The 13,571-nt window shown below is 34.6% G+C and overlaps 2 protein-coding genes across 4 annotated transcripts in view; both read right to left on the bottom strand.

The window, feature by feature from the left end:
* LOC124353535 (SRSF protein kinase 3-like) overlaps positions 1 to 13,571 on the bottom strand; it is a 50,748-nt gene that overhangs the window by 11,258 nt on the left and 25,919 nt on the right. Inside the window, exons 2-3 of one of the 3 annotated variants that reach the window (XM_046803417.1) lie at positions 10,777 to 10,979; positions 8,153 to 8,240 (exon numbers count right to left, since the gene is read on the bottom strand). The gene's annotated coding sequence lies outside the window, so the exon portion shown is untranslated. Of the gene's footprint in view, positions 1 to 8,152; positions 8,241 to 10,776; positions 10,980 to 11,073; positions 11,238 to 11,284; positions 11,367 to 13,571 lie in introns of those variants that run through there. The other 2 variants (XM_046803419.1, XM_046803418.1) reach the window with 2 other exon arrangements.
* Positions 11,989 to 12,483, bottom strand: LOC124355529 (histone-lysine N-methyltransferase SETMAR-like). Its single transcript, XM_046806692.1, has one exon. It carries the CDS (start codon positions 12,481 to 12,483, stop codon positions 11,989 to 11,991), a length of 495 nt encoding a protein of 164 aa, XP_046662648.1.

The following is a 13,571-nucleotide window of genomic DNA, read 5'->3' as shown; positions in this document are numbered from 1 at the left end:
ATTTTCAGTGTTTTCTCAGTATCCTCCCTGTTATCGGCATCTTTATCGCAACAAGTCGCAATGCATGTAATTATTGAGTTCTATGAACAGTCTACTAATAAACGAACATCAGTCCAAGCTCGGCAGTCTGAGCGGACGACAAAAAGGTAATTTAAAATTTTCATGAACTGATTTGGGTTACCTGTAGATCCAACATAAAGGGGTCCGACAACGAGGTTGCACTGGGTATACATCAACACTACCACCATTATTTATATACCATTTCAAAGAGAAAGAATTGCTGATTTCAATGGTGAAATTTGTTTTGTTGTTTTAGCAAAAGTGATGTAATAAAACTTGCCAGAAAAATCGTCTTCATCTAGCCATTTTGAAAATTAGTGATATATCATGGGTATGGTTTATTATGTTGGTTTATAGCTTGTTATAGCTTTGTTTTAGGCTATATATACTATGCTAAATTTTGGTACATTTTAAAAATATTTAGTGTAATAGTTATATTTTTTGTTGTTGATTCTTTAAAATAATCGTATCCATAGTAACAAATTTAGGTTCTTCCATTACTTTTTAAAAATAAAAAAAAATTGATATTGGTTATTAATTTATTGTTTTGTAGTGTATATGATTCTCTTAATTTAGTTAACATTTAGTGTAAGAATTATACATTTTGTAAATTTTTTGAAAATAATGGTACTTGTAGTAACAAATTAGCCATTTGAAATTTTGCAAGCAATCTCAGTGAAGCATGTTACGCTTCATGTTGTGTAAATACAGAAAATAACTGTAATTTCTTAACTAGTAACTTAATTTTGTTTACTAGTAAACTGATGCATTATTTGCAGATCTTGTAAAAAACCTAAAACTGTGTCATCTGTTTGGACAAACACCATTCTACGTCTTAAGGGGGGAGTTTCATGCCAAATCAGTAAAAAATTCATTTTTTTATGTATATTTTGGTTCTATTATACAGTTCTGAACTAAAAATATAAAATATAAGGTCCTAACGGAATTTTTTAAACATTGAAAATAATATATTTGAAGTTCATAGTTTAGGATCGATTTTTCGGTTTTATACTGTGAAAGTAGCAGCCTAGACAACATTTTGTGAGCATTTTCTTTACGATTTATGTTTTTTATTGTTATCAAAACTATTACTGTAATTGTAATTATATTAAGTAACTATAAAACCATTGTGCCAGCTTATTATAGTTATTGGCTTTGTTATTTGGAAAAAAGTGAGGACAAGACAACCTGTTTACAAACTAAACTAATCACAGATGATTCTCTCTGCAGTTTTGTTCTTTGTTCCTGTGACATGTGGCTGTAGTGTAAAGGCCCGGTATCGACAGTGCGAGGCGCTGGCTCGCTGGCAAAATGCCTGCTTGGGCCGATTATGCTCGGCTTTGCCTCGGACTGTGGATACCGGGGTTGCTCGCTATGAGGCGTTCGCGTCCACCCACAATGTGAGGTGAGCCGGTTGTTGCTTGTCTGGTTTTAGAGCATGTGCTTCAAAGGTGCCCTCGCTCCGAGCTGTGCGTTCAAGTGGATACCTGCGCTGTCTGCCTCGCACCGTACAAGAACCACCAATTCTGGCACTGCAAACCAACCAAACCCTCCACAACCGAAACTGTCAATCATTGGGATTAATTCATGAAATAGATCAGGACAATTAGGCTGTATCAATGTAATTAAATTGTTCAAATCTTGCTTGGACATCTCGCAAAGAAATGTTTTTTTTTTTTTTTTGTTCTTTTTTTTTGGCACATCTTCTTCGAAACCTTCACGTCGTTTAGGAGTCTGTTTCACATATTTGAACGATTTCGATTAAATTTTTTTTTACCCACCAACGGGGTTTTACAGTAGTTTTTTCTGCTCGTCGTCGCCATCACAATAAAAGCAGCTGCAGAGACTTTTGCGCATTCTTAAAAAAAAAACAAATAGTCCCAACTGTCTTCACTACGAATGCGAGTGGTTCGCGTTACTCGGCAGTGAGCATTCGTGAGTTACAAAACTAGCTGCTAGATGAAAAAAGCTCACCCTGAGGCAGATTGGCACGAGCGGCATTGGCAGCGAGCAGCCTCGCACTGTCGAATACCGGCCCTAAAGTGCTTTGTTTACATCCACATAGTTTTATATTCATTGTTGTTCAGTGGCTGTTTGTTATTTGTGCTAAAAGCTCTAAATGAAATCATCAATCAACTTAATAGTGAACAGTTCACTAGATTTATGTTATTGTTTTCTTTGGACCTCTTCAAACACAACACAGCATTAGCCCTAGGTTTATTGTTAATCATAGTTTTTACTCGGTTTGTAGCTATGTTCGGTTCATGGAACTATGGGTTCCAGTAAAGCAAAGAGAGGTTGAAAAGACTAAGTAGTAAATCATTAAAAACCAAAGCTCAAATCAAAAGGCTAAAGTTAGCTAGTGAGTGAAAACAATGGGTACACTGCATTAAAGCTACACTGTTTTGGTTTTTGGTCGATTTCCAAAAGTTGTATTTTTTTACCTTTGAAATTACACAGCTCAAGCTTCTACAACAGGATAGAGTTATGATTCTTTTTTTGTTTTGTTTATTTGGTTACCCCTCTGTGATCTGTAGGATGGGATTTAAAAAAGAGTAATTAACATAAAATCATATTTAAAAAAATTAATTTTTGTATTAATTTTTTACGGGAAAAATCAAGCTTTTACATTTAAAGTATAACACAAGGACTGATTATTTTACTATGATACGAATGAAAAATCCATCTCTACCAGATCACAGGAATTTACTACCTTTAGGAACACATAGAAAAAAACAGAAATTAATTATATCTAAAAATACATTTTTGTATCGTACAGGATCTAGAGAAAAACCCTTGTAAAATATGGGAAAACCACACCAACCCCCCACTCACCCACGGGGGGTTAAAAAAAAAACATTACCAATTTTTTTTATTTTGTTTACATGTGTATATGTAACAACCCACACACAGTATAGAAAATTTAAAGTTTATATAATAAAGATTTTTTTTAATTTTTTTCATGAACTCCCACTTAATCTTCTCTATTATAATAAAATATGGAATAACTGGTTTCGTGTTGTAAACAAAACAGGGCAAATCAACTCACAAAACGGCTGGACGGATTCGCCTAATTTTTTTTTTAATTTGTTCGTCTCTTGATGTCTGTAGAAGGTTATGAGGATACTTTTTATCCCTTTCCCGATTCAGGATTCCGCCCCACTCGGTTTACAGAAATATACCCGTAAGAAAATGCATTTGCAGCAAACATATGTTATTAAGTGAAAGAGTTCTTTTCAAATTTTTTTTTTAATCAGAGTTTTTGTTGAAAACATATATAATGCGAACAAAAAATATATTTAAATATATAATTTAATTTCTACTCACTTATAGTTTTTAAAGCATTGAGTTAAGACTTAAGAGAAGAACGACAACAAATTTTGTTTAGTTTAAACTGTTTCTGCAATTCACTGTTAAACACTTAGGGCACTTTATATCCAGATAATTACAATTCAAACTTTGACGGTTAAAAATCACCTTTTAACTGCAATATTTATTTAATAATAAACCATGCTCATGGGCTTGATCAGGAAGAGCAATGCAGATATCATATATTACTATCTTACGTTGGCTCACAAATATAAAGAATGTTATAAAATCAACCTTTAGGTTGGTTTTTTTTTTGAACAGGAAGTATCAGGAATGTTGGTACCATAACCTTCATATAAATGCGCCCCCAAGAAGCTCACGAAGGGAACGACTTTCAATTATCTCAGCCAATTGTTTAGAATGTGATAGAAAATGAATAAAGTGAATATAGTGTACTGTTTTTCAACGGGAAATTGCAGTGACGGAAGACCGGGCGGGAACACTTATTTGAAATTGCGCAGCGAAGCGCGCCGGCGTCCGCTAGTCTTTTTCTAATTACAAAAACCAATTATCATTGGATTCAGTGTAATTTAATACAAAAATTTACTTATTGCAGTACTTCTGTGAAACGGTTACTTTTTGAGAGTCATAGTATTTAGAAAACGCAACAGCTATCTACAGCTTTGAAATTAGTAAAGTAAGCTCAACCTAAAGTTTGTAAAAATACACTTTGGTGGTAGATTTTGACAAACTTTGGTTGATATCAGTTGCATGTTTTATAAAATAATTCTTTAAAAAACACAAACAGATGGAAAACCAACAATAATTTTTTTTTAACCTCAATAACAATTTCCTAAAATATTGGACAAAAGTCCAAAAAAGGTCCTTTATAAGTCTATTAATATTCATTCTTTGGGAATTAAGTCCACTTCCAGAGGGGGAGGGGGTTTCTTGACCCTCAGGCTTCTATAAGATATTCCGGACCACTCTGGTAGTATGCCTCCCCATATTTTTATTCATGAGCTCAAACAAAGTAGTAAATATCTTCCAAATAGGATAGAGAGGTATTAGCTAATTCATGAACTTAGGTCTACTCAAACAGTATCTTGACTCGTGTATTGCCTCTACTGATATACATCTTGGTAAAATAAAACTAACCAAAGAGTTGAACTTTATACTCCACCTGATTTGCTTAAAATTTTGTGAACCTACTTTGAATAATTCTTTGTCGAGCATTTTCTCCACACTCTTAAATGTCTTCACCACATTTTGGTGTCTAGGTGGGAAAACCATCAAATGTCTATTTAATAAACAGAGAAATTTTGTAAAGATACTTATAAAACTCTCATTCAAGGAGCTCTTCTTTAAAAAAAAAAAAAAAAAAAAAAAAACTATTCTAGTAGAGTAAATTATGCAGACTTTCAATAGTTTTAATTTTATTTATTTATTATTACACCTACCTGGAAATGGTATCTATGATGTTAGAAGGCCTTGTGGTATAAATTTAAAATCATTAATTTACGTAACTTTTCTATGAGAATACTTACAAAAAGTTAACATGTTTTTGGGAATGAAAGTATAGGTTCACTACTGGTTTATCATTGGTTTAACCCTATAAGTGGCGGTCATTTGTGGTCTCAGTGGCAGGCCGTTTTTTGGGTAAATTGCCGTGATCGTTAAACTTATTTTTAGAAAATATTATCTAAGTGATAACCTAGCAACATTATATATTTTTGTTTTCCTTATGAACTATAGAATAAGAATAAATATAATATTTGGTGCCTTACCATTATTTTCAGATTAATATCATTGTAGATGTGTAAAAAATCTTTTTTAGAAAAAATAAGTTTTAAGTTCTACTGTCCGTCACTTTGAAACTACTGGAGCTACAAAATAATGTCAAATTTACAGAATATACACAATTTTATTCTAAACAAATTACTTCCTATACATTTTTTTCTATTTACAAGAACAAAAAAGTTAGATGGGAAAAACTAAATCTATGTATAAACTGGTTTTTTTACTCCCGAGTCACTAGAAGGGGCTTGTCTTTTCCTCCCAGTAGTGTAGGGCCTATAATAGTATAATAGTGGCTTAGTTTGTCATAGCACAGTATATTTCGTAAATATAAAACAGGAATTGTCTTATCGCAAACCCCTCCCCATCCTCAGACAGAGGTCAAAGTCGAGCGATCTAGTAGATAACGTGACTACAGATTCTTGCCGCCCGTTCAGCGTGCACCGCATTCTTGTACTTTTCGTGCCGAAGTGTCTGTCGAGTGCGTCGCTTTGTTGTACTTCCGTGTTTTACTGTGTGTGTGTAATAGATTATGATGGGTGACACTATGAGAATTAGGGATTTACCCAGGAGCGAACAGGGGGCCATTCGGTTTTTACAAGATCATGACTAGTTGCCTACATCTAAAATATGCGTTGCGGTCGGCAGTTGCTGCTGAAGGCGGAAATCCACTAGACTCACTCATCCTTGATATTGCTGGTTTCTGGGCGTCACAGGAAACCCTTTAACAATTGATAATCATTGTAAGTTTGTAATTGAAGAGTTGCTTTTTCGTTCTATAATGTTTTTTTTTTCTATAAATTTATTTGTTTGTGTTCCTCATACTGGTGTAGTCGGTATAATCCCAAAGTACCTCCAACATTTTCCATGACGAACGAATAACCTAAACATTTACCGGTAACACAACAAACAACGCGATAAACAATAATATACTGACAATAACAGTACGCAAAGTCGCCAAACAAAACAGTGACGAGACGAGTAGACAGCTGTTCTCTCGTCTGCCGCCAGGTCAAACGAAAAACCGTCGGAATCATTTAAGCCAGCAAACATTAGTAACATGAATACACACTATACTATATGATATGTATAGGAAATTTCACGGAAATTACGATAGTTCAAACTAGGCCTAAAAATAATGGGCGGTTGCGGAGCAACGGCCTTAAATGTGAAGCGATGGCTGTGACGGCGCTTGCCACTTCGCGGCGGCGGCGTAAATCATACATCTCAGACGGCGCTTGCCACTTAGAAGGTTAAACAGGCGGTGTGAGACTCCAAAAAGTTAAGTAAACAGCAGTGATTTAAACAGTTATTTTTACAATATGGATGGATTCTACATATAATGAAGTTATAATATATAATGTGGTGGAAAGGGTTGATTCAATGTGGATGTTATGTTTGATTCCAGTTCACCTTCCTCTTAGTGAAGTGTCTTAAATCTGACACTGCCGTAGACTTGATTCCTCACAATGAATCCTTTACATCATTTCAACATCAGAGATACCTAGGCAATTATGCACCTGATTAGACAATGAGAACACTTCTTCACCTAGATTACATTTGATACTGTAGTCTAGGTGTCTCTGATTTCGAAACGATGTAAAGTGTTCCTTTGAGCTTCTTCGTCACAGACTTTTGGTTTGATCTGTTTAGACGGGTATGATTCAAGATTCCAGGAGTCAAATCAGCGCGGTAGCGTCAGATTTCACACATTGCACTAAGCGGAAGATGAACTGGAGCTAAACCCAACATTCATATAAAATCAACTTAGATTGTTAAAGCTAGGTAAAGTGGCATCATGATAAAAATAATTTTAACAGTTTTTTTATAAAATACACTCTCCATTATTCGTGGCCGGTTTATCTGGCCTGGGAGTTGTCAATGCAACAGTAGCAAAAGATTTATGTTAAATACTTTTAAATGTACTCAAACAAAGTTTCAAAACTTTAAAAATATGTTGGAAATATTTAAGTGATTAACATGTTTTTGAAATAATACAAAATATTAAGTCCTCAGAAATAATAGAAGAATAAACTGCTGACCAATATAAATGGCCATTAAGTTGTTTAGCACCTACAGTCAGGAACATTGTTAATTATCCGTAAAATTAGCTCATTGGCATATCCGAGGATAATTGAGTTTACTGTAGTGTAAAATGATTATTACACCTGAGTAGGTTATAAAGCAAGATGATGGCTCGACTGTTTCCAACAATCCAAAAGAATATTAATATGAACTTCTACTTCTGTTAACAGATACCACTAATTACAGTGCCACAAATGTATCATTTTGAGACTTACCAGTTCATATTCACGATAAGAAGCATACTGATAAAACTTGTACAACAATTTTCTTGCTAACTACAAGGTCTAATACATCTCCTTTCTAATCACCTGATATTTCTCCCTTCTCCTATTTTTTTTTTAAATTTATGTCTTATTTTAATTGGATGAAACATATGACAGCCCAACCTTTTAAGGTTCCTGAACGTGTCTACAAAACTTGTTTTAAGCAATATAAATGGACGTTACTGGGTGAAATGTTTGGCATCGGAAGGAAACAACAAAGAGCACCAGAAGGACTCAACGTTAAATCATTTAGCAATACAAACAGTGGTTTGTAAAAACTACAACCACATTTCAACGTTACGTTGTGGTCAATGATCAAATTAGACTGAACTTATAGTGAGTTGAACGAGAAGTTCAGGTTATTTTAATGACTAACCACTACGTTACCATGGCAAAACATAGTGTCAAAACCTCGTTGTAGTGTTAACAACAAATTGGAATTGAAGATGAAAGGTAATTGAAAAAGCCATTGTATATTGTCACACAAATCCACGCACAGCAACAAAACTGACTAAACTAATTAACGATAATTCCAGTTCTCGATACTTTGAACAACATAATATTAGATCAATTAAATTAGCTTTCAGTTTATATAACTCAGCTGTAACAACAATAAATAAAAAGGTGTGCCAACTTACTTGGAAGGGTGAGTTTTCACTGTAACACATATCTGAGGTTGGATTATTCATCGTTCTTCTCCCCATCAGTGATAAGACTACCGACTGCCTGCACACACATATAACATATATAAAGTTGCAAAAATAAACCAAATTTATTACAAGCTAATTTGTAAACTCCAATAGGAACTGAAACAGGTAGCTGGCAATGAGGCCTGAGGTAAACATATGTTCTATAAATAAAGTAAAAATTACAAATTTGCACGCTGCAATTTTTATTCTCTTTAATATTATACACTAACTATTCTACTACTTAAATTGATGACTAAATTAGTATTCAGAACAAAGAAAATAATATTTCAAGAGAAAAAGGCCGGGAGGCAGCCGTATTAATTTTATAATTCACACAGTAAAAAACTAAATAGCCTAGTCATTACTATATAAAATAGAACCAGTTATTAAATTAAATTATCCAAAATGGAAATACAATTTATTTTGAGTATTTCCAATAGTTTAGTCACGAATGATAATCTTTGTCTTTCCAAAGGTTCAGAAAAATATAAGAAAAATATCAGACAAATAAGAGCCTACCAGATATATCCAGATGCTTACATCACCCCCCCCCCCTATTATGTATATATATAATGGTTCACTATTCCAAAGGTTCTCAAATATCAGACAAATAAGAGCTTACCAGATATATCCAGATGCTTACATTTCCCCCACTAGTATTATGTATATATCTAATGGTTCACTATTCCAAAGGTTCTCAAATATCAGACAAATAAGAGCTTACCAGATATATCCAGATGCTTACATTTCCCCCACTAGTATTATGTATATATCTAATGGTTCACTATTCCAAAGGTTCTCAAATATCAGACAAATAAGAGCTTACCAGATATATCTAGATGCTTACATTTCCCCCACTAGTATTATGTATATATCTAATGGTTCACTATTCCAAAGGTTCTTAAATATCAGACAAATAAGAGCTCACCAGATATATCCAGATGCTTACATTTCCCCCCTAGTATTATGTATATATCTAATGGTTCACTATTCCAAAGGTTCTCAAATATCAGACAAATAAGAGCTTACCAGATATATCCAGATGCTTACATTTCCCCCACTTTTTTTTTTTTTTTCCTTTGGGATATTGGGGTGGATTCCTAGATCCTCACACGTCAACCTGAGCTTATTGTGTGCCCCTTTGATGTTAGAGGGTAAGCCTATCTTCGTGCCCTTAATTAGGCTAAGAAGCTTTTCCCCGATACTAGCATCTGGTTCGTCGCCTGGTTGTTTATCACCGAAAAGAGCCCTTCTCCTTGCTCCCAGTCTCTCACAGTCCAGTATTATGTGTTTTGCAGTCTCTTCAGACTTATTGCAGAGTCTACACTCCGAGTCCTCATTTCGTAAACCTAGAGTGTTTAGGTGTTTCCTGAAGTGGCCGTGTCCAGTGATCAAGGCAATCACTTGCTTAACCCGATCCCTCCCCAGCCCCATCAGCCATCTGGTGAATCCGGAGCTAGAATCGGCAAGCAGTCTTTCCCCCACTAGTATTATGTATATATCTAATGGTTCACTATTCCAAAGGTTCTCAAATATCAGACAAATAAGAGCTTACCAGATATATCCAGATGCTTACATTTCCCCCACTAGTATTATGTATATATCTAATGGTTCACTATTCCAAAGGTTCTCAAATATCAGACAAATAAGAGCTTACCAGATATATCCAGATGCTTACATTTCCCCCACTAGTATTATGTATATATCTAATGGTTCACTATTCCAAAGGTTCTCAAATATCAGACAAATAAGAGCTTACCAGATATATCCAGATGCTTACATTTCCCCCACTAGTATTATGTATATATCTAATGGTTCACTATTCCAAAGGTTCTCAAATATCAGACAAATAAGAGCTTACCAGATATATCCAGATGCTTACATTTCCCCCACTAGTATTATGTATATATCTAATGGTTCACTATTCCAAAGGTTCTTAAATATCAGACAAATAAAAGCTTACCAGATATATCTAGATGCTTACATTTCCCCCACTAGTATTATGTATATATCTAATGGTTCACTATTCCAAAGGTTCTCAAATATCAGACAAATAAGAGCTTACCAGATATATCCAGATGCTTACATTTCCCCCACTAGTATTATGTATATATCTAATGGTTCACTATTCCAAAGGTTCTCAAATATCAGACAAATAAGAGCTTACCAGATATATCCAGATGCTTACATTTCCCCCACTAGTATTATGTATATATCTAATGGTTCACTATTCCAAAGGTTCTCAAATATCAGACAAATAAGAGCTTACCAGATATATCCAGATGCTTACATTTCCCCCCTAGTATTATGTATATATCTAATGGTTCACTATTCCAAAGGTTCTTAAATATCAGACAAATAAGAGCTTACCAGATATATCTAGATGCTTACATTTCCCCCACTAGTATTATGTATATATCTAATGGTTCACTATTCCAAAGGTTCTCAAATATCAGACAAATAAGAGCTTACCAGATATATCCAGATGCTTACATTTCCCCCCTAGTATTATGTATATATCTAATGGTTCACTATTCCAAAGGTTCTTAAATATCAGACAAATAAGAGCTTACCAGATATATCCAGACGCTTGCATTTTTTTTTTCTAGTACTATGTATATATCTAAATGATTCACCATTCTTGGATAAGTCTTTGTTTTTCGGCAATCAACTTTTAAATTGATGGGTTATTCTAAAAGAAAACTTGAGTGTAGAAAAACAGTGACAGCCGGCGCTCCATGTTTACATTACATTCACCCATGATGACTCCCTCCATCTGCAATGTTAATTCAATATTAATTAAATTCTTGAATTAAAACTATATAAACATGAGCAATATATAGAAAAACCGTGACAGCCGGTGCTCCATGTTTACATTACATTCACCCATGATGACTCCCTCCATCTGCAATGTTAATTCAATATTAATTAAATTCTTGAATTAAAACTATATAAACATGTGCAATACATAGAAAAACAGTGACAGCCAGTGCTCCATGTTTACATTACATTCACCCATGATGACTCCCTCCATCTGCAATGTTAATTCAATATTAATTAAATTCTTGAATTAAAACTATATAAACATGTGCAATACATAGAAAAACAGTGACAGCCGGTGCTCCTTGTTTACATTACATTCACCCATGATGACTCCCTCCATCTGCAATATTAATTCATGATTAACTAACTGATTGCATTAAAGCAATATAAACATGTGAAGGGAACACGATCTTTCTGGACATTTGCAGTCGTTCAGTGACACACAAAAAATTAGGAACACTACATTCCAAGGTCTACAATTTGATCTCATCATCATAAGATTTACCTGAGGAGGAAATCAGATTGCAGATCTCAAAATAAAATCATTTATTTGTAGTTTAAAATGTTATAAGGTTAGAGCTTTGCTTCTGTAATATATGACATGTCAAGGACATTAAAATATGCTAAAACTGAATGTAATAATAATTTATGAAGTGTGTAAATTTTCAGTAGAAACAATAAATTAACTCTTCAAATATTTGTATATCTGATTAAAGAAAGTGATACTGGAATTATTTTGAGAAGGAAGAAGTGAATTGAATTCTTCAACTTTTTATATAAGCACACTGTTGTGAGTGTTTAGGTCAGGAATGAAACAAATTTGTTGAAACTATCTTCTTGTTTTATCTTCTCAGGCAGTGTATTATATACAATATTGGTTTAATAAGTCTGGTAAAAATAGAATAAAATATTGTTTTAAGGCAAAAATTCACTTTATTTCTCGACATAGTCTCCTTGCAATTCTATATACTTGGTCCAGCGAGTTTCCAATTTTTTAACCCATCGACAAAGTGGTCTTTGTTGTACTCTGCAAAATAGTCTGTCACAGTGGTGGACACTTCCTCATTTGATGAAAATTTCTTCCCGCCAAGCCAAATTTTCAATTTTGGGAATAAGAAGAAATCACTCAGAACCAAGTCTGGTGAATAGGGTGGGTGAGGAACCAATTTGAATCCCATGTCGAGCACTTTTGCCATTGTGATAGCTGCTGTGCGGGCTGGAGTATTGTCCTGATAAAACAGCACCTTCTTCCATGCCAATCTTGCATGTTTTTCAGTGAGTTCCTGTTTCATACGATCCAGCAGAGCAGCATAATAGGGCCCAGTTGCTGGATCTACCTTTTTCAAAATAATTATCAGGATTATACCCTGAGATTCCCAAAAGACAGTGGCCATCACCTTTCCAGCTGACAAAACAGTCTTCACCTCTTTGGTGCACTCTCCCCACTTTTCGTCCATTGTTTGGTCTCCGGAGTGTAATGATGGATTCAAGTTTCATCCACAGTTATGAATCTGCGCAAAAAGTCCCTTGAATTGCACCTGAAAAGTGTGAGATTCTGAGTAGAAATGTTCTTTCATTTCCGTTTTTGGTCCAAAGCGAGCAGGCATGGCACCCATCGCGCACAGAGCTTCTTCTTGGCCAGTTTTTCATGGAGGATGGAATGCACTCATTCAGTTGAGATGCCTACAATGTTAGATATCTCGCAAACTCTTAATCTTCGATCTTTCGTTACCATATCATGAACCTTATAGATGGTTGCCTGTGTTGACTTCAACAGGCCGACCGAAGCATGCTTCATCTTCTGTGCTTCTCTGACCACGGTTAAACTCTTTGATCCAAAAGTAAATGGTCTTGAATGTTGGTGTAGAACCCACATGGACTTCATCCAACTCGGATTTTACCTCTATAGCTGTTCAACCCTTCAAATGAAAATGTTGAATGACCACACAAAATTCGTTTTTCTACATCCTAAGGAACTAACTACGCAATTACCGCTTCAGCTGGCTGCCAACAACCAACTAAAAACAGCTGCCAATTGAAATTTGTTGTAATATGTGTGGAAATATCAGGCTTATCAACAACAGTGCAGGTTCCAAAAATTTCCTGCTCTTTAATACAAATTTACCAGACTTAACAAACCGCCCTCGTAGTTTAATTCACATGTAATATCCGGACCTTTTTCAAACATAGTCAGGCGATGAATTGGGTATCGGTACTTTGTTTTTCAAGTGTTGTGCACATAATAGGTAGAGTTTATGTAAACAATTGAGATTTCCTAACATTAAGATTTCTAAAATGTATAGGAATAGTATCAGTTTTGATTTAATATTTTGGGGGAGGTCATTTATGGAAATGGAAAACAAAATAGGACCAAGTATAAAGCCCTGTGGCATGCCAGCAGCCACCAATCTCCAGTCTTAAAAAAAATGTTTACCCTGAGCATCTGTAATTTTTTCCTTTTGAAATCTGTTTTTAAGTAGAACGAAAAATATAAATATGATTTGTCAGTAAATCTGAAATGTTTTTAATTTCATGAGTAAGAGAG

This window comes from Homalodisca vitripennis, chromosome 2 (genome assembly GCF_021130785.1).
Source record: "Homalodisca vitripennis isolate AUS2020 chromosome 2, UT_GWSS_2.1, whole genome shotgun sequence".
NCBI classification, from domain to species: Eukaryota; Metazoa; Arthropoda; class Insecta; order Hemiptera; family Cicadellidae; genus Homalodisca; species Homalodisca vitripennis.
Note: the sequence above shows the minus strand (reverse complement) of the source record. Positions and strands in the feature narration are given on the sequence as shown.